The 22,874-nt window shown below is 37.7% G+C and overlaps 1 protein-coding gene across 4 annotated transcripts in view; it reads right to left on the bottom strand.

Moving 5' to 3' along the window:
- The window catches only part of LOC109078078 (centrosomal protein of 112 kDa-like), a 160,468-nt gene that overhangs the window by 27,488 nt on the left and 110,106 nt on the right, over positions 1-22,874 (bottom strand). For all 4 annotated transcript variants that reach the window (XM_042720941.1, XM_042720940.1, XM_042720942.1 and 1 more), the window contains 2 exons: positions 22,003-22,152; positions 7,876-7,965 (listed from right to left, as the gene is read on the bottom strand). In XM_042720941.1, coding sequence (XP_042576875.1) covers positions 7,876-7,965; positions 22,003-22,152 — 240 coding nt within the window. The remainder of the gene's footprint in view (positions 1-7,875; positions 7,966-22,002; positions 22,153-22,874) is intronic.

The following is a 22,874-nucleotide window of genomic DNA, read 5'->3' as shown; positions in this document are numbered from 1 at the left end:
ATGCTGCAGCTGTACATTACGAACTGAACTGATACAGGTCTTTTGGTTTGGTACACACAATTACACAAATTACTGCATACAGTATCTTTATATGCAGAACAATTTGGTTGTTATGCCATGTCTGGTTATTTTCAGTGCCTTGCATTCTGCGGTGTTCATTAACAGAAACTTGGGTAACACCTTAGATTAGGAAACAGGAACACATATTCATAATTAAGTAAGAGTTTTCCCTCAATAAACTCCTAATTGGCTGCTTATTGATAGTAAGTGAGGTTTGCAGTAGTTATGTTTAGGTATTGGGTCGAGTTAAAGGATCTAGAATATGTTCATGCAGAATAAGGCATTAATATGTGCTATATAACTACTAATAAACAACCAATGTGCTAGTAATATGAATGCTAATATGCAACTAGTTAATAGTGAAAAGGGTTACCTGATCTAAAGTGTTATGGAAATTTGTGTCAAACTACATCTACATCCTCTTTACTACTAGTTTTAACACAAAATGAGCATCTCATGCATCATGTAATCATTTAATCAGTCTTCCAATTGCGAAAAGACGTCAAAACAAAATGTCTGGTAGCATTTCATTAACCTCAGGCAGGCAAGTCATCAGTGTCAACAGCTTGTTAGTTCGCTAAAGAAATTAAGTCTAGAGGAGAGCATTTTGTGAAATATTAGACTTATATATTTTTCTTTACCTGTTAGTGATGTGTTAATTATTCAATGCATGTTTAAATAAATTTGTTATGAAACAATTTATGACAGCCACTGTGTAAATTAATATATTTCAACAACAAATAGAAATTGTATAATTTAGAAGTTAATTTAAAAACTGCATTATGTGCAATTTACACGTTGGCATCACATTAAGTTGAGTGTTGATTTTTATATTTAAAATTAAATAGCAAATCAATTTAAATTTGGGCTTATAGTAATGTACAGTATAGTAATATAAAAGGGCTCCCAATAGTTTAGAACATAAGTTGAGGTAGATTTTTATCCCTAAGAAAATTTTAATTATAATTGATTTTATTTAAAGAAAGAGCAGTAAACCACTGTTTAATTGTTAGAAAAGCTACTTTATTTTTAGTTGAGGTAGGCCTACGTACCGAACCATCATGTTTGTGTGCAGTTACACTCCTAGTTCAGGGACCAATTCACACTATTAGCTCACTACGATTTTTGCCTCAATAAACTCATAGTAAGTATTTGTCCCCAAACTAAAGATTAAAAAAAGCAACAACAACGTACACATTAAATTCTCTGTAGTTTTGAGTGTGTCAGTCTTTCTTGGTTTTCACCATCCTAATGGACTGTCTCATGTCAAGTTTAGTGAATGTGAGAATGTAAAACAATTTCTGGTGTTGGTCTTAAGAGGTCTGGTATTGGTCTTTTTCTGGTTTAGGCCTTAATCTGGATCTTGGTGGGCCTAGTCTGGTTCTCTCCTGACTGTTTCAGACAGACAGGTCCTTGGCAGTCTCTGTCCACCATCTTTTGTTAAAAATGTCTTAATATTCGCCTTGTTTGAGGGAACAGAGAAGCAACAAGAAAGATGATTGCCTTTCCTAAAATAATTTTCCTGTTGTGGATTTAACTGATTGTTCTGGCTTTCTGTAATTAATCTTCAGGGTACAATGAAAGGATTGGAAGCCACTTCAAAGAGCAAGAGTATACATTATCTGAACACAGCTCTCTGTTCTTTTTTCATTCCCACAGTGAGCTGTAGACTAGGCCTTTGCCATTTAGCCAATTGTCCCCCGCTCACTGCCCTCCTTTTCATTTGACAAACTCTGATGTTATTGAGTTGATGTGTCAACTCTTGAACTACTTCAGAACTTGGTTCAAAAACAAAACCTAAAAAAAAAATGATTATAATAAGCTTTAACATTTGGTAACTAAAAACCAGATCCATTGTGAGAGGAGACTCCTGTCTGAGTGATTTTATGCCCAATAGAATTATAACATTGGCTATCGAGACAACATCTGAATGTCTCTAGCTGACCGTATTTGGCCCGAGGGTTCTTGAGATCTAGCGGTAGATGCTGGACTCATAAGAGCATGTTGTACTGCTCTCCACCGGCCTCCAGTCCCAAAGACTTTATCTCAATTACCCTCTTCATCATACACATTCCATGCACCACAACTAGTACACACTACAGCAGACGCAGCCCTGCGTACTGTATCGGGAGGCCCACGTGTAATTGAAGTCGACATGCCATGAATGTTTGCCTCAAAGAGTGGGAGGTAAAGGCATCTGTGAGGGAAAGGAAACGGAGGAGTGGTTTTCCTATAGCGCTAGACAGCTATTTGAGAATAGAAGCCATCGTGCAGTGCTGTGTCTGGCTAAGAGCCCATTACGTACAACTTTCTTTGCGCAACAAGTTCAGCACAAGATGCAGCAAAAATGTGCCAGGGAAAAGTGGCTCTTAGCATCTGAGTGCTAACAGCATAGCTAAATGGAATGGTGGGGGGTTGGCTAGTACTGGTGTTAATGCATGAGACTGTGGAGGACTTCACAACAGCTGAACTCCTCACCTTTGGCAGTGTCAGTGATTTGAAGAGGTTTGGTCCTCATTTACTAAGTAGCCCTATGAGGAGCCTAACTAGATGTTAACATTTTCTGAGGAAAAGCTGAGTGGTGTATGTATGTGGAAATCTAATTTCTACATCTTTCTTTAAGAAAGTCTCTGAATCTCTGACATTCTTTCTTCTTTCTGAGCATCAGGACTCTCTTTCGCTGTCTCAGGGTCTTCCTATCACTTCCTCAGCTAATATAAATCAACTCATGACATTAACAGCTTCTGTAGCTCATTTGGTAGAGCAACAGAGGGTTGAGCAATTGTGATACTAGTCTTAGCGAACACCACTAAAGACATCACCAACTTAATAATAATAATAAATAATAGTAATAATAAATAAAAAATAAATGTCCTTTAATTAGTGCTACTCAAAAATGAAAATTCTGTCATCATGTCCCTCATCATGACTTTATTTCTTGTGCAAAACACAAAAGAAGATATTTTAAAGCATGCTTCAATTGTTTTTGTCCATACAATGAAAGTTAGTGTCTTCTGACATTGTCATTGTATGAAAAACACTAATTTTTTTATCTTCTTTTGTGTTTAATCCTACCTTCATACCTAAACTTACCAACCAGTTTAAAGAATTGGTCCCCAAACTAAAGAGTGAGCAGAATATCAAAAACTGGGGAAGTGTCATTCACAAATAATGTCTGTTGATATTGCATTAATGCAAATAGCATATTTATGGCTGAAATATAACCATTTTTTGCTACTCTTCCAATTTCTGTCATCACAACCAATATTCTGTTGAACGGCATCAGTTTAGCTCTTTTCAGAATTGCCCAAAACATGTCTTCTGGATCTACGCATACAGGTACCAATCAAAAACCGAGAGACCCCGGATCCTGTTCAGTCAGGATCCAGCACAAATTAAGCCCTGAATATTTTTAAAGCAAACTATTTAAACTCCTTTAAACATCCTTGACTGTGGCATAAAAGACACTCAGTATATTCCCCGGGACATAACCACTCATTTATACAGGTTTTCTTTTTCAATAAATTCTGACAGGTCCTTACAATCACAGCTGAAACACTGGGCCACTTTGAGAGTAAGGCTTTGTGCTTTATTTTTGATTTACTTCCATCAACTAATGAACTGCACATAAAAGCTTCCAGATTTCACAACTGAACGATATGACTAGTGAACGATTTCATCTTCCTTTCCTTTTTAAAAAGTATTCTTTGTTGTTTAACAAACCAATCTCCATTTTGAAGACAGCAGCAGTCTCCTTTCTGCACCATTCTCACTTAAAATGACACTATTTCATCTATATATAGTCTTTAGATTGTGCCTGCATTTGACTTTGCGCGATGCAGGATGGTGTCACTAGCTGGGGTTTTTGACAGCTGCCAGCTGAAAGCAGCAAGACCTCAGAGCTTTGAATGTTCAAATAAAGTTTGTCATGTCGTCAGGAGCTTGATGTATGCTAATGAAGGGGTGGAGGAGAGAGAAAGAGTGCACAAGCGTTTAAAAAAACACGGCAAAGTGACAAAAACATTGTCAGATGCACAAGGGTACATCAAAAGCCAGCCCCACTCAGAAAGTTTCGCGTCATAAAATTGGCGGTTCTGGAGTCAAGAGCACTAGTTGAGTATGAAGCTCTCTAAATAGCATGCCAACTGGAAAAAAAAAAAGTGTTTTCAAGAGGCTGGGAGCGATGTGAACAGAAATTAGATGTTGGAGGAGGCTCTTTATGAAGTTATGAAGCAGAAGTATGATTTATGAAGTGCCACTCCAGTGGAGTGGGGCTCCACAGTAGCACCGGTGCGGTAATGGGAAGCTAATGGAAAATGACGGCACTTACTCTACAGTGCGCTGGCAGAGGAGAGGAAAAGATCTAAGGTTTAGGCATCTTTTCTGTGGAAATTCATAGCCAAATCTAATGACCCTTAACATTGGTTCATAGTTGCTGTTCTTTTTTTAGGCGCCAATTGCATGCATACTACTAGCATATTGGCTATTTATTAGTACTTATAAAGCACATATTCTGCATGACCATATTTTAGATTCCTTAATCTTACTCCATACCTAAACTTAACAGCTACCTTACTATCTATTAATAAGCAGCAAATTAGGAGTTTAATGAGGCAAAAGTCGTAGTTTATAGTGAGAATTGGTCCCCACACTAACTTGTGACCTTCTGTCCCATGCAATTGGTTTGTTTAAGCATCTGACATATCAATACCGACTCAATCGATTGAGTGAGTTTGGGGAGGGAGAGTCTGTTAGACCAATGGCAGATGGGGGGAGTGTTCAGGAACCTTACTGAAAAACAATGATTATTTTTGAAAAACGTTCAGTCGTAAAGAAATTACATACTTAAAGTTTAATAAAGCAAGTAAAGAATAAAAAGCTCTGGGAGTGTTAAATGCATCATCACTGACATCGCCGAAATCCCATGCGTACACCAAAAGCTCGGTTTCACCCTCACCAGTGAAGAAGGGAGATTCGGTTGATTAAGACTGAATGCCGGCACTGCAGTCGTCAGCACACTTAGCATGCAGGGAATAGCTCCTATTTAACTAACATGTCAAATCCATCCTAATATGAAAATAACACCTTGCTGTACCTTGGGAGCAAACCTCTCGGAGGACTCCGTAACTTAACTGTTTCAAAGGCTTTGTGTCTGTAATCGTCTCATCCTGCATGCCAGCGAGACTGCGCAGAAACACGCCGCTGCCATGCCGACATTTCATGCCAAGCAGGCGTGGAGGGGCCCGGAGCAACCGAGCGAGGAACATCTGTTTGAAGTCTGGGCAAAAAGAGGGCTGTTTTTGCATGCCGAGGATTGCATTACAAAGACATGTCTTGGAAGATAAACTGGGGCAATATCACTGCACTGAAAAGAGAGCAGGCCTCTCAGCCTTTATTTCCACATATACTCCCTCTCTCACGAACACATGCACAGCGTTTGAGATGTGGAGTGCTGTGAGGGTTTATGAGGTGGGAGTAGATGTTCTTTGCAGGCGCTCTGTCTCTTAAGGAGGCCTGGGGTTGGTGATCGCATTCCAAAGCAGAGGTCTTGTCTCCAGGGTTTGTTGAAATCAGAATTAAATTAAAATTGACCCTCAAAAAGTGTTACCCTCATATTCAAGAAGAGTTTTTGAAGAATGATCACGCTGCACATTTCTATACGACAACACTGCATAGAGATCATGAATATCAAGATTTTACGGTTTATTTTGTCCTTTAGTTTGGAACTATTCCTGATGGATACATTTTTTTTGTTGTTGTTGTTAAACATCCTGGTTTGCTAAGAAATACACATTAAAGACGTAAAATGGATTGCAATTTTTTACTATTTTTTAAAGAGCATGTTAGTAATATGTGGCTATAGGCGGGTCCACCACTCACGTACACTCTGCTTATTACACACAAAGGGACAGGCAGCACCACACAAACATGCCAGATATTACAAATTAAAGAATTACAACGTAAAAGATTACTATTGTGTAGGCTACATAAATATAAAAATGCCTACATGTCATAATGGATAGTCATTGCATGTATCAGAATGAGGCTACATATTTGCTCGTGCACGAGCAGTTGTGTTTCCTCTCTGGAGACGCGGTCAGTCTTGCGCTTGCAAATTCCACTGTGTAAATAGAAAATCCGCAACTGGCTCTTAAAGGGAATGGAAGATTAGACTCTGATTGGTTTATTGCATGTTATGCCCAAAACACACCCATTACTCATTAAGAGAATAGGGACAACCCTTTTAGACCATGTGCCGGGCATGCCGACCATTTTTCCCGTCCTTTAAACTAGAAAAAGTGGATTCGGACATGCCCTAAGTGCACCTGCGCCTTGCGCTTTAGACCATATGCTTATATCGTTAAAACAGGGGCCCTAGATGTTGGAAACATACTTTTTAATTTTGGATTTGGTTATTGTGGCATTTTGGGCGGTTCAAGAGCGCAAGTCATTTTGGGGATGCATTTTTCAGTCAAACTCTTGTTTGGGGACCAATTCTCACTATTAACTTACTATTAGCTACGACTTTTGCTAATAATTAGAAAGGTAGTTTTTAAGTTTAGATAGGTATGTGGTAGGACTAAGTGATCTAAAATATGGCCATGGAGAATAAGACATTAAAATGTTATTTATAAGTGCTAGTAAACAGGCAATATTCTAGTAATATGCATGCTAATAAGCAAATAGTTAATACTGAGAACCAGGTACTTAAAACAAAGACTACAGAATACCCAAGACATGTCACTCCTATAGTTTTGAATGGGGAAAAATGCAACGCTCAATATGGCCGCTCAATTGCAGGAAGCCCTGCCTTCTGAATGCAGGAACCAATCGCTAATCGGTAGAGTTAGCGCGTCACTGAACCTACCGTTAGAAGCGTCCCGGCTGCTATGGAAACAGTCAGCATTCTGAGACGTGCGCTAAGGACTGCGCATGCGCACTGGCTGATCAAGCCTGAATATTAAGCTTTTTATAACGCTATTTAAGCAAAATAAACATCATTTATGACACAGTTGTTATCAGATTTCTTTGGTAATTTCAAATATGAAATTTAATCGCAGGCCTAGTGAACAGTTTTGTAGAATTTGATGCTTCCCCATTCAAAGAGATAAGAGTTGCACTTGGACGCCCAAGAGGCGTTTCAAAGATGGCCGCCGAGTAACATGACTTAAAATAAAGCTTTACCCATTTTTATTTGTGTCACATTCATTGCTGGTCTCTCTCTTTTTTTTAAAAACATTTTCATTTCACGTTGACTTAACGGTTAAAGCAATCGTCCCTAATTTTCAGGTGTCTGGGGTATGTTTGTCATAACACAGCCTGACCACTAATCTACTGGCACTCAGTCAGATAAAAGGCATCTTTGGGGCTCTTCCACAGAATACAGTGCCAACTCAGTGCAGCTGTTCCTCAAGAGAGCCCGCCTGTGGATGAACAGATACTTCAGCCCAGGGCACATCCCAACAACTGTCTGAGGAGCCCAGTAAAGGTCACCAGAGGTTTCCAGGACAAAAAGGGCGTTTCTACACACATAGCAGGTCCAGAGACCCACCCAGAGCTATTAATCACCTAATTATCTCTCTCTCGCTTTTTTTTTTCTTTAACTCAAGGTCAAAGTGGCCTGTTATTATTGAGAAATCCCTTTGAAACAAGGACAGCATTCCTGGCCCAGGGCTCTGGCTCTTGAAGCCGGATCTCATGGAATTTGTAAAATGTGTGTAGGGCATATCAGTGACTCAGTGAGGAGACGTTGCTTCTTCCTGGCCCTCCAGGGGACGTGGCATGCACTGAGGTCCAAGCCGTTTGTAATTTTACCTGCTCCTGGTATTCCAGCTCGCGGCCCATCAACTTCTTCTCAACGGCATGCAGCTGTCTCTGCAGAGCCTCCACACGTTCTTGAAGAACCTGAAAGGGAAAATCGAGTGAATCGAGTATGAGATAAAGCAGATTCCAGATAAAGGAAAGAAGCATCACTGTCAATAAAGCCGAGCATCAATCAGATCCATAACAAAGGGTATCAAATACATCATAAACCATTTGATCAGCTGACATATCATTTAATTTCAAAACCAGTTTGAATAAAATCAACTATTCATTCTTTTAAAGGGCCAAGTAGAAAAGGATTCTGGACAAGGTTTTTTTTTTCTCTTGAACCAGATGTTTCTAGCACAACTGTACACTTCAGTTCTGAATATCCACCATGAAAAGTAGAAAAAACAGAGTACAATAAAGTAGATATTGGAGCCTCTGCCATGTGATATGTTGGGAGATATCAATCAGGATTCGCATACATCAATCAACAGGATGTTAGCAAAGCAGTTGTTCACCTTAGAAGCCTGCTAGATCCGTTTAAGAAATCACAAAACAATTCTGATTGGACGAATGCTAAGTATCATTCTCAACTGGCACATCCTGGTCACAATACAATATGACTCTCTTATATGATGCAAGGGGGTTTTCTTTTTAAATATTTAATTAAAAATGATATAATATTTAATTATAGCTTATGTGAATTTACAATAAACCATAATTAAATATTTTTGTGACCATAATGGATGTAATCATGAACAGGCATATAGACTGAGTGATTTTGCTTATCATCGAATTAATCTGCATTTTCATTTTCCATTCTCTCTCAGCTTCAATTTCGTACAGACATGCCCACAAATGACTAGCTACCATGTCATTTTAATTCATAAAAAGCAGTGGGTAAATGGAAAAATCATATTTAATTCCCACTGAACTGACTTTAGTCAATCAAATGAAAAAAAAAAAAAAGATTTTCTCAGTAATTTTATTTATTTTTTGTCATGTACAATGCATGACTTTCTGGTTGTGAAGGGTGAAAGGTCAGTGATGGTGTAATTCAATGGAAGTTGCCTGAATTATATTGAACCTTGGCTATGCCAAGCATAATCAAAGTACAGCATTATTTAAATCCCAATGTAAAAACAAACATACAGCAATGTAATCAAAGAAAAACAAATTGGGTAACACTTTACTATAGGGACCAATTCTCACTTTTAACTAGTAACTTATTAACATGCCTATTATTTACATATTGGCTGTTTGTTAGTAATTATGAAGCACATATTCTGCATGACCATATACATCCCTAATCCTAACCAATACCTATATCTTAACAGATACCTTACTAACTATTAGCAAGCAGCAAATTAGGAGTTTGAGGCAAAAGTCGCAGTTAATGGTTTGTTAATGTTGAGAATGGGACCTTAAAATTAAGTATGACCACAACTTGATCAATCAACCATCAAAACAGTGAAAGTATGTTTTTCAAAACATTTCCAGTGGACATAAAACCTTAGTTTAACCTTAAAATAGTATTGCATAATAAATTAACTGTACTTCTGTCCTTTGCAGCCTTATTTACATCATAAATACAGTGTCTACCTAAGACCTATTGGCAGGTGTGGCAGAAAGTTAGGTTTGGACCTTGGACAGGACTAGAGGGAAATTTAGGGAGCAACAAAGCCATGACCTTCATGTATACAAGTCCACATCTAATGAAACACAACAAGCCAGTAACCCGAACGCCAGCAGACCCCAGAAATGTAACAGCCTTTGTGTGGTGATGTTTCCTGGAAGAGTGCAGACAGTTATGAGCCGAGTCTTTCATGTGGTTCCTAGCAGATTTACGAAACAGTTGAGTGCCGGGGTGGGGTGAGGGGTTGAAAATATCTCCGTCTTTGTCATAAAAGGACCCTGTCATCTGCGGCTCTCATTAATAAACAGCCTGAATGAGTCATTGTGGGTGATCCCTTTGTCCCGATGTTCTCCTGAAGAGCACATCATGTCCTTCCAGACAGGACAAAGGTCACTGGCTAAGCCGAGCATGAAGGTGAGGGAGGCCAGAAAAGACAAGCTCCTAAAGTGGATTTGTGTACCGATGCACTACAGGCTCCATTTCATTTGATCTCCTGGGAGAGAGAGAGCACTCAAAGGGCCACTTCGCAGTGAACCCTAGGTCTCCCGGACTCCCCGGCTGCACTCGATCGAGGATACACCTTGATACCGCCTTGTGTTTTCCCTTGAAACCTTCTGAAGGGCCGAGGGAAGCATAGCAAACTCACAGCTGTTGTTCCTCTCTGCGTGAATGTGTGATTTTCTATGGTGAATCTCTCCAAACAGGGTCCAGATGGCTAGGGTGATACGCTCTTTATCAGCCAGCCAGAGTGGGATCAATCTAAACAAGCGGCAAACGTGGAACATTTGATTTCCTGGGGGCAAGGGAAGGGGGATTGAATGGAGAAAGAGGCATGGCAATGGCCTTTATTCTCTCACTTTCTTGTCTCGGCCCTCTTGGTTTTCTTCAACAGCTGTTTATCCCCATAGATTACTAAAACACACACTCGCACACAACTAATACGCTGTTCACACACGTATGGACCTGCAGAGATGTGGATGTGCAAGTTCTGAGCTTAAAAGCTCACTCACACTCAAAGGTGAGACCCGAGTCATTTTTCTTGGGTGGTCCACCTCAAACGATAAGGCAAGTATGTCTCCCTCGGGTAAAGGCAATAGAAAAGAAAAGAGAAAAGAGAGGGCCTCTTTAAACTGCAGCCCATGTTTTGTTAGCACTAGCTGGCTCTTTATGTGGAATTTCTATTTGTAGTGTGCAGCTTTAAGAAGTTTTCCAAGCGTCAGATTAAAGAGATCCATTAATGACGACAAGCCAGAGCACTTTAAAAAATATAGAAGTGGAATTCTGGCCTAGAGGGCTGTGCACACTTCAGTGTGGCCGTGTGTGAGAGCGAGCTCGAGCGGCTAAATTACAGACACTCGTCCCTTCGCTTCGCTCTGTCTTCCAGCTGCGCACATGTGAGGTGGATGATGACAGCAGGGAATGTGGATGTGGTGGATATAACGTCTTTAACCTGACTATTGAATGATGGATGTGAGGGAGAGTTTTACTTGCAACAACAACTTATTTATTAAGAGCAGATAGCTTTTATCATTTAAAGTTAATTAACTCAGCATGAAATTAAAAAAAAAAAAAAAACGATGCACCTTCGTAACAAAAGTTCCTGGTCTTACTGCGAATGATTCATCCTTGCATGTTACTTGCATGAAAAAAAAAATAATGTTCTCATGATCTTTTATGGTAACTCTTTATTTAAATAACCAATTATCGCTATTTAGCTAGTTGTTTATTTATATGCATATTACTAGCATTTTGGCTGTTTATTAGTACTTGTAAGGCACATATTAATGCTTTATTCTGCATGACTACATTTTAGATTCCTTTATCCACCCCACACCTACACTTAACAACTACCTTACTAACTATTAACAAGCAGCAAATTTGGAGTTTTTTTTTTTTTTTTTTCCGAGGCAAAAGTCTGATATTACAATAAAAGTGACCTTAAAATAAAATGTGACCATAAAAATACATAAACTAAATTTTAAAACAAATACAAACACCAACAAGAAAATATGAGTGTTGTTTGACTAGATGTGGGTGCTGTGTGTGGTTGCCAGGGTGTCACTATTTGGTTGCTAAGGTGTTGTATTTTTTGTTGTTGCGGTGCAATTTCTAGGGAGCTTTGAGCTTTAGCTGATTTATTGCTATGCTGTTGCATACTGGTTGAAGTCAAAAGAGCCACCTTCAAGTCCTTTTGTGATTTGTTTATCCGTTTCCTATGGTATGTAACAAAAAAAAAGGGAGAGACATATTCTTCTCTGGCAGCGCCCCGTGACTCTTTATGAGGCAGATATTGGGTTTGTAAAAGCTGTATTTGAGCTACACAGGGCTTGCTTTATTTCCTTTCTGCTTTGGTGTTTTGTGGTTCTGACACAGTGACTGCTGCTTTCAAACAATAACAGTTCAATACCATCCACAACCCTCCCGTGCCAAGAGCTGAGCATGCCAACACGTCCTTCACAAATCCTTCAGCAAACTACAAACACACGGAGCGGTCTGTGGGAGAAAAAAGGGTCCAGTGCAGTGTGCGGTGTAATTAAAACAGAGCTGATCCTTGGAAGTCTTTTGAGAACGGGAAATAGAAATATGAAAGTAAACTTCTTTAACTGCCCTTGTGTAACATATTATATACTACTATATCTGAAAGAAAAAAATAGATTTTTCGGTAGCACTTTAGTTTAGGGATCAATTCTCACTATTAAATAGTTTTTTTATTAGCATGTATATTACTGGCATTTTGGCTGTTTATTAGTACTTAGAAAGCACATATTAAAGCCTTTTTCTGCATGGCCATATTTTAGAACTTATTTCTAAACTTAACAACTACCTTACTAGCTATTAATAAGCAGCAAATTATGAGTTTATTGAGGCAAATGTTGTAGTTAATAGTGAGCTAATAGTGAGAGTGTGTGGAGTTTGGTTATATAGTATAAGTAATATATCAGATCAATTTGAATAACTGTAGAACATCTCTCCTCAAAAGGCTGCAATACTTTACTGTGAATTGCTTATGGTAAGGGATATTTCCACATCATTAACATTAAATCATTAACCACAACCTCAAACACAGTTCTTGTTTTTCTTGTTTTGTTGTTGTTTTCAGCAATAGATATAGTACAATAAAAATCGGTAACATTTTAGTATAGGGAACAATTTTCACTATTAACTAAAGTAGCTGCTTATTAACATGCCTATTATTAACATATTGGCTGTTTCTTAATAATTATAAAGCACATATTCTGCATGACTATATTCTACATCCCTAATCCTACCCAAATACCTAAACTTCCACCTTACTAACTATTAATAAACAGCACATTAGTAGTTTATTGAGTCAAAAGTTATAGTAAATGGTTTGTTAATAGAGAGAATTTGACCTTAAAATAAAGTGTGACCGTTTTATTTTATCTTTAGGACTTTTAAAGTTTAAGACTCTTAAATTGCTTGGTCAGCTGATTGTATGGACTATGTTATTGCAATATTTGGATTAATTATATTAGTTAGTCAGATGTTACTGATTTTTGTTCAGTTGTTGCCAGAAGGCAAATGTTGTGCCAAATGAAAATACTCCTTCTCTCTATCATAAGCAGATGTTAGGTATCATGTACAGTTGGAGAAAATCTGATATTTCATGAAGCGATGATTCTGGAGATTCTTTACAAATTGGCAACTGGTCTGAATGTACACTATGCTTTTTTTTCTGTTCATGTATATTAGCGGAGGTTTTTTTGTGTGTTTTACTTTTTTTTACTGGTCTGGTTTTTATTGGTTTTATTTTTTTATTTTTGTTTGTTCTGATAAGGTGTATGTTGGCCTTTTCTATTTTTAATTACTTTTAATTACAAATTCTTTTAATTACATCTGCTACATACATTTTCATTGCTTCCTCAATAAAAGGACCTTGATCAAAAAAAAAAAAAGAAAAAGGAAAAAAAGAACACCGTTGCAACTGCAAAAACATTTTTTTTTTCCTGATAATGTTTTCCCTTTTTTTTTCTTTTAAAGAGGGACACTAAATGTGTTAAGCTCAGACTGGTGGTGAGGGCTGTCTGACAGCGTGTAATGTACGGAAGGTTGGGGGGGTGAGAGCTGCACTTTCAAGGGTTTACTTTCTCACGCAGGCCACTGGGACGTTATCACATGCTGCTTCCTGTGATACGGAGTTCAAAGGGTTCTGGGAATCTGCCCCATCCCTCATCCACTCATTTATCAGCTACCCTCTTCCCAAACCCCCTTCCACACAAACACACAAAAGCAAAGCAAATGAAGGTTATCTTACTCAAATCTCACCAGATCTGCTAACTCATCATTCCTGTGGCTGTAAGAGTCTGTGTCAAACCTCAACCATATGACGGCACATCACTGAACGAGAGCCACGCACAGCTCAGAGGTCATGGCAGGGTCAGAGAAAGAATGAGGGAATAACAGGACGCATTCGCTCCAGATGCCATGGGCTTGAACTTGAGCAGATAGAAAAAAAAAACAAGATGGGTAAATGACATTAAAGACCAAGGCTTAGTTCACCCCAAAATGAGTGCCACAAAAGATGTTTTTAAGAATGTTTCAGTTGTTTTGGCAGTGTGGTTCAAAACAAGACGGGACATACTAAGTGTCTACTATGTACTTGCACGTAAAAAAAAAAAAAAAAAAAAAAAAAAAACTGCATGTAATTACATCTGTAACTGTAATTAACGTAATTAACTACTCTTTAACCTAACCATACCATATTACCCTTACCTGCCACTCTTTTTTTTTTTTAGACATAGTAGATAGTAGTTAAAGAGATCTAATACAAGGAACTGAAATATCTTATTTTGTGTTAGATTGGAATGGATAGGCACAAATATTTAGCCTAAAAACAAATAAACATTAGAAGTAACAGAACACCTCTCCTTAAAAAGCCAGATGATTTAAGGAATCATTTATGCCTGGAGCACAAGCGGAGTAAAACATGTTACCAGTTAAGTATAATACACTAGCAATAGCCTAAGCAAACAACAATAACAATATATTTTTTTGTAATTGAAATTGTAGTAATGATGATCTTTTTTAAGGGTGTTTTTTTTTTTTTGTGGTATAAAAAATATTGAGAAGTTAAATTAGTGTGCTACTAAAGTAGTGATGAAGAATTAGTGGCGTGTGAGTCAGTACTGATACCTGTGCACACACGTTTATGAGTTCTGTCAGCAAAAACCAGTCAAATGTATTTTGTACAGTGCTTTTTACAATACACATTGTTTCGACGCAGCTTCACAGAAAATCATGAATTTAATGTTCATAACATCTTCAGATTAGATCTGGGCAATAATGTAGTTTATATTGTGAGATAATACTGTATAAGGTTTTTATTGTGGGATAATACTGTATAGGCAATCACGTAGTTCAGATTTTCGGTCACACTTCATTTTAAGGTCCAATATTCCATCAACTACTATAAATTAATGGTCATGCAGAATATGAATACTAATAGGCATGCAAATAGCAACTAGGCATTAATAGATAAGGACTAATAAAAAGCAAATATGATAATAATAGGCATGCTAATAAGCAATAGTATACATCATTTACTTGAGTATACTCTATGCATGCAAATAAAGTAGGACATACTTATAGCTGGGCAATAATATAGCTTATATTTTGCAATGGTATAAACAATCAAGCAGTTGAGAAACACTCTTGTACTCTCACATCATCTCCTCTGTCTGTCTCTGTTTTAATAAAGCTGCTGCTGTATGAGTCAGAGAGCTAACACATGTCAGGACGCATTCTCTCATCAGACGTGTTTTAACGTGCTGCTGCCTCACACTCATCTTACAGCAGAAGTGTGTGTGTGCATTTGAGATTTGGCCTTGAGAATACACACATCAACCCCCAACCTCAAATGAACACATGAGCACACATGAAAGAATCAATAAGAGGCAAGGACTAGCAATGGAGTGCTGCACCTGTGCAATGGAAAGTATAATTTCAACATGTGCTTCATCATTTGCTGTAGCCTGATTGCTGGATTTTACATATTCTGAAGAAAATGTGGTGTTTGTCTGTGCAAAACTCACCACCATGGTTCAAGTGTGATATGAATAGTTGCCAGCGTGTACCAAGGCAGGGATATGAATAGTTGCCAGTGTGTACCAAGGCAGGTTGACAATGCCTTTATATGTAGCTGCTAGTGTGTTCTGGCCAGCTGCCCCAATCCCTGTGGATCGATTCCATGCAAACGTTATTTGTTTAAGTTGACACAATAATGTTGATAATTACATTAATTTTGTGTGCAATTTAAACTTTTAAAAAAATTCAGTTTATTATTCTTTTTTTATTTATTTTATTAAATTCTATAGCAACTCAATAAAATTGTCTTGTTAACTTTGAAATTTGGATAGCTGGTTTGTAGTTCCCAGCATGCTTTGCGAAGGACTGGATGAGGATAGTAAATGTTGAAATGAAGTGTTTTTAATGAAGGGAAAGACCTGCTAGTGTTTAATGCTGTTATGTTTGACCATTGAAAGAGTTTTTGTGGTTACCATTGCGCTGATAAATAAACCACATAAAAGAAAACACTACAATGACTTCGCTAATGCCAGTGACAAGTAACATCTTATGTGTTTATTAAATACACATGCTAAATTAGTTGGTTCCTGGACCACAAATTCATTAGTTGGAGCAAATTTAATTGGAATAATAAACTTTAAACGATATGCTTGTTACAAATTATTAAGTTCTTCTAACTCAGTGTAGTTTAATAGCTTTGAGTAAATTTAATTGGAATAATAAACTTTAAACGATATGCTTGTTACAAATTTTTTTTTTAGCTTAGCTAAAAAACATAATGACCCTTTGGTGCAAGTTGGCAATGAACATTTTTATTTTTTTTTTTTTTTTATTTTTTAAGATTTTTTAAGTCTTCTTGTAACTTGAAGTTTTTTAACTTTTTTATTTTTTTGTTTTTATTTTTTTTATTTTTAACTCAACTTGTACAAAATGCATAAAGAACATACATTAGGAGTGGTTTTGTTGAGAAACAGTCATCCTTCTGAATGGAGCAGCCAATCACTAATCACCAAGTCTGCGCGTCACTGCAGCTGCCGTTAAAAGTCACGGTTGATATAGAAACAGTCAGCGTTTTGAGACATGCTCTCAGGACTGTGCGTGTGCACTAGCTGATCTAGCCTGAATAATAAGCTTTTTATAATTTTTATATTTGAGCAAAATAAACAACATTTATGACATAGTTGTTATCGGATTTCACTGGTGACTTCAAATATGAAATTTAATTGCAAGCCTAGTGAACAGTTTTGTAGAATTTGATGTTTCCTATTCAAAGAGATAGGAGTTGCACTTGGATGCCCAAGAGGCGTTTCAAAGATGGCTGCCGAGTGACATGACTTGTCTTAAAGGGACTTTGCTCTAGCCCTTGAGATCCACTTTCATGCAGAGTTTATAATACACCTGAACAATCCAATCAAGGTCTTCAGGAATACTAGAAAGTTACAGTCAGGTAGGTTTGAGGATGGACCTTGAGGGCCAGAGCTGAGAAACCTTTCTCTAACATGCACGAGTTTTATGACATGCCCTCATCCTCAAACCAATGAATATATATTTATCAATTATCAAGATGTTTCGAAACCATCAAAATGTGAGATACACATTTTTAATTAATGAATATTTATTTTTCTGTTAACTATCTGTTTGTGAGACACTAATTTTATTATTTGTAATATTTTAATTTTTTTTCATGATGCTGAAAAATACCAAAGGACTGAACCTATAATAAGAGCACAGGAAATTTTTGAATAAACAGCCTAATTCTGAAAATGGTGAATTAAAATAATGAATTAAAAATCCCGCTTCCATTCTAGATCAGATGAGCAGGCTAATAAACATAAAGCTGGCAGTGACGACAAAGCATGAACAGTGTTCCCGAGCGTTATAAATAGAAAAGCCGGCATCAGAATGACACATGCCACATGCGGCCCGGATGCATGTGGCACTGCGAGATTTGTCGCATGCTGCGTGAGTGATGTCAGAGCAAGAGTGCAGCATGGCAGGGCTCCTGTGGTGATGGAGGCACTGATCAAAGTGCTGCGGTTTGACACTGGAGGTGGGGAGCTATTGTTGATGTCACAGCCAGGCATGACAGCAGAAGTCGAGAGCAAAGCCAGGCTTAAACGGCAGCTGTGCATGATGGGACTGCCGGGTTTAAGCAGGGGGGTGAAACCGGACCAGCACACGCGCCCTTCCCTGTCATCTGTGTGCAGGAACACAACTGCACCAAGGTGAGTCACAATGTAGCTGAACGGCTTTGATCACAGATACATATCTGGAAGGACGTGTTTAAGCGTTACCTGCATTTAAGGACACATTTCTTTGTTTTGATCACAGATACATATCTGGAAGGACGTCTACAGTTACCAGCATTTAAGGACACATTTCTTTGTTATTTTTGCCACATTTGTAGAATGCATTGTGACAATGTATGCTTCATCATTGTCACTGTAGAATGCATTGTGACAATAACATTGTCTGGTGTTCATGGAAGAAAAAAAGAGAGGGGATCACTGCAAACCAAATGCTCTACAAGACAATTTCCGCAGCATTTGCACAGAGCCTTTTAAAAAGTCAAACATCCACTTTCACACTGTGAGCAGAGGCCTTTGTTCTGGAGGTTTGTTTCCCATTCATTTTCTCCATAGGCAGTAAAACAAATCCTCAATTAAGAGTCATGTAAATCATATTTTGTGTATAAACACCACTAAACTTCTCTTTGTATTGTACATAATTGATCTGTTCCTGCACAAAATCGCATATTATAACAAACTTAAGAAAGCCTCGAACTGCCTTTAAAGCTGACCACAACTCGTCCACAATTCATTACGGTCACAGCAACATCTGATTGTGGGTAGCGTAGTACTTCAGTGAAGATTTAGCAACTAAACAATATTTTTTTTTATTTTTTATTTAAGTTGAACTCATACTGACTTGTGGCTTCTACAGAAGCAAATGCCATCAAAAAGAAGTCTTGAATGCTTTACATGTTTTTAAAAGTTTGCTATGAGCTGGGCAAATAAGGAAAAAAAAATGAAAAAGTTACATAGCGGTAACACATATAGTCTATCTGACAACACTATTTTAGTCCTCATACAGACATATGGAGCACAGTCGATTAAAGAGAGAAGAAAGGTTTTCACAGGCAAGCTTTTGGGGCGGAGAAAGTGGGACTTTAGGAGACTTGACAAACAAACAAGAGTTTAATCTTAAGCAATATGAGCAACAGAGACATCAGATAGCAGACAGCGCAATCAGAACAACTGTTTTGGGATTATTGCATTCAAACGCGCCACACTTTGATGTTTCTTTCTGCTCTTTTTTGTCTCAAGCCCTTCAGCTTTCATAATCCGCCTTTGAAGTGAGCGACTTGGCAACAATGTCAGTGTGTGACGCTTATTCTTACCATCCAAACACACACAGGCTGTGCAAACCATTCTTTGCTCTCCCTCCCGGTCTTATCAGTAATGTTATACATGTGTCTGGACTTACATCAACTACTCAGTCATTAATTAGACACTCATTAACAGCAGTTAACACTCTGGACTCGGAACGCTGAGCACACTGAAGGTTTCGCGTGGAGAAACACACATAGTAATTGGACTACAATCCCTAAATGATAGAACCAGTTAGCTTACGTGAGAAGTCCTGCATCCGTTACCAAACACAAATATGTTTCACCGGATGATATTAAAGGAGACCTAATAGTTAGGCTAATTAGGCTGTCACATGGCATGTAGTACTAAACTAAGCTCTCTTTCATGTCTTATTGTGCTTTAACTGTCAAATACACACAGGTTTATGTTATAAATGCACGTAAGTCTCTAAGACTAGGAAACTAAATAGTGTTCTGTGATCATCATTGCAGTCAAAGACAGAACAGTTAGCATTCTTTGCTCAAACTTTCACTATGGCATTAGACCTGGTTGCTTGTGAAAACACAATGGCGGCAACGTGGGTGGAAACTTGCAGATTAGGGGCAGTAATATTATAATAAGCTCCCCATTCGACCTCATGGGGGGAGTGAAATCTGAGAGGCTTGTTTTTTTCACAAGTCTGCAGAGAAAGGGTTACAAAAAAAAAAAAAAAAAAAAAAAAAAAAAAGAATATATATATATAATGTGATTCTTTTTCACATTTTCTGGGTTGGTAGATGCACTGGGGACCTGATTACAGCACTTAAATATGGAAAAAAGTCAGATTTTCATATGTCACCTTTAAATGACAAGGTACACACAAAAAATATGTATTAAAAATGAAATATATCCATGGATTGTTCACAATAACATCTATAACATGTACCATTTTAATTTCATGCCAACTTAAATTCCTTTAAAACACAGCAGAGACATTGCGATGACACAGTAGAGAAAACCATGTTTCTAAAAGTCAGTTTTAATTTCAGAAATGTACTGAGAATGTTTTTAAATAATTCTGACATTGTATATGCGTGTCACGCTGTATTCATAATGATCTGAAGACTGTGGGAAACACATGATACATGCAGGTCTGGAAAGATTGTTTCGTTTATGAGCTTACATGAAGCTTTCAGCAGCTGGTATCATTTCCACACTTGGAGAGAATTTCTACATCCCTCCTGTCAGACGCTGCAGGTTTTACTCATTTATATTGATAAAACACTGATCAAACTGGTGCTTTTGATCATACGATGTGAGAATGGTTTAGAAATTAAGAAAGAAACTAATTCCAGTTAAACAGAAGGAGAGAGATCAGGAAATCTAATCAGTGTTACTCACAGTGCAATTTACTAGAACCAGTCTTTTCCAAGGAAAGGCATCTTAGGAACACACTTGGGCAGCTATCTTTAGTCATGCAACTACAGCTCCTTTCTAATTGAATGGGGAAATACTGAAACCTCAAAAACTACTTGCAAACCTCACATTTTGATAACATATATCAAGTCAGTAATAAATAGTGCCATAAACTTTCATGCTGTAAACCAAGAGTAGGCAGACTCCTTACAGACTAACGATTGGCTCTTTTAGTGCTGCATAGATAACTTTATTTAATGGTCAAAACCCAGAAACGAGTTAGCATTTTAATGTTTTCAGTTCCACTGTTCTGAGGTCACTATTATTACATCCGTAATACCCCTCATGATTTTTTAAAGCTTTTACTGAAAAAGGTGGTGTTGCTAATGAATAGCTAAAGGTTGTTGGGACATTAAATGTCATCAAGCTCAAAAGGTAAACTCATATACTCAATAGTCCACTTTTTACAACCACACTCTCGAAAACTATTATAGATCAAAATGAAAGTTTTTAAGTTTCTAAAGAAGCTATTAGAAGCTTAGTGATGGTGACATTGAGGTCATGGTCATGTGGTGGGGTTTGTTTATAGCTTATGTTTACCTTTTTGCCTCTAGCGGTTGTATTTAGGCTTGATGAACAAAACAATAATCCAAAAGGCAATTAAAAACCTATCGGGTTTTTGTTGGGGGAACCAATGAGATGTCAACTTCTGAGTTGGCCCACAAAAATACGTCATGACTGCAGCAGTCTATTTTGAAGGAGAGAATTTCTTTACCAGAGAAGCTATATTGCGCATTTAAATTTCTCTAATTCACTGTAATATCAATGATCTCTCTCTGCTAGAACTTGTCTGCCTCTTGAGGGACTCTTGAGAGCTTGCGTTGCACTTGCGTCTAAAAGAAGAAAAAAAGTTTTATGAAGGTTTGTTACTATTATACAGTTTGCTGTTAAGATTATAGGAAAACAGCGGTCAGATCCAAAGGAGTGATTTCTAATTCCGACCCTGAACACAGAGAGCATTAGAGCCTTAGTGACAAAACCCAGCAGTTCAAAGCAGGGGTCACCACTTCAAAACGCTCGTAAAAACACCACACTCCAATCGGCCATGATCCCAAACCCTCTTTGAAAGCTCCACAAAGGACAGCAGAGTCATGTCTACTCCATAAAAGCCCGGGCCAGACTCCCGCACTCTGTACCGTCTCCTCTGTCATGCAAAAAGGCATGTTGGAAGTCTTTTGTGTGGAGATGTTTCAGTTGTTACACACATAAAAGAGCTGAAAACACTCAGTCAGCCATGATGGATTGGTCAAGACAACAAAACAACAAATCATCTGGATGAATCTAAAGAAGCCTCTTTGTTAAGGGTGTTATATATTAAGCTCATTTTTACTGCCCACTTTATATGAAACTATGTTGCTGGGCCATATTCTACACTTCTGTTGCTGAAACCCTCTTATAACGCTATGTTTGGTCATCAAAAATGTGCAGGTTTTCATGTGCATTTTCTACCCTTTCACTTTTAAAATGAATTAAACAGGCTGTTTTGCTACTGTACCTTTAGTAATTCCTTATGTAAATGATCTCAGGTGTGATTGACTAACCTATATGAAATAAGTTGCAATACTGTCACCTATTAACGGTCTGCTTGCTGATACGATTACACTATATGTATGTGCATTTCTTGACCTTGTTGGTTTGGTCCGCATCTCTGTTGATCTGTCTCCTCTCCTCATCCCAACGGCCCTGTGCTTCCTGTAGCTGTCTTTCTAGACTCTCCTGTGTCTGCCGGCCGTCTTCCTTGATACTGCTCAGAGATGTCTGCAGCTCAGCTATCACCTGTGTGGACACATCCAAACAGAAAATATGTCAGGGCAACTCCAGCAACAGGCTCCTGAGCTCAGTGATGAGTAAAGCTCCTCAGGGTTTGCTTTAATTACTCAGATAATTGATTCTGCTGAATTTCTGCTTGACCAGCTGGAGTCAAAGTATTCAGCATTGTCTTTGAGGTTTTCAGTAGATCTTTTGACTGGAAGCTTAGATCTCAATTCAGCTGCTGGTGTTACATAATCAATCACCTCTAATATATGCTCTGAATGCAGATAAACCGATAAGCACATGAAATGGGTGAGAGGGTCAGTATTGGAGAAAGTACTATTTAACAACAGTCAAAATACTCTGTAAGTAAAAAAATAAAAGCTACTAGCAAAACAGACCAAACTTCAGTTAAACAAATAAAATATTATTCCATAAGCTATAAGGCAATATGTAAATGTGAGCAGTATTTATGTGATACGTAAACAAAAATTATGAATCTCAAACTTGAATTAGCATAATTTACATTAAATATACACTGTATTTAATTTTTAAATGACTGAAAACACATAGAAATTAATTATTTATTTTGCTACAGAAAAAAAACAATACCCATGCAATGACTTGAATACACTAAGAAAGTACTTTCAAAGTAGATTTTTTTTGCTCATCAAAGCTGCATTTATTTGATCAAAAATACAGAAAAAAAACTATATTATTATGAAATTTTATTGCAATTTAAAATA

This window comes from Cyprinus carpio, chromosome B3 (assembly GCF_018340385.1).
Source record: "Cyprinus carpio isolate SPL01 chromosome B3, ASM1834038v1, whole genome shotgun sequence".
NCBI classification, from domain to species: Eukaryota; Metazoa; Chordata; class Actinopteri; order Cypriniformes; family Cyprinidae; genus Cyprinus; species Cyprinus carpio.
The sequence above is the reverse complement of the archived record's forward strand: the minus strand, read 5'-3'. Positions and strand labels throughout refer to the sequence as shown.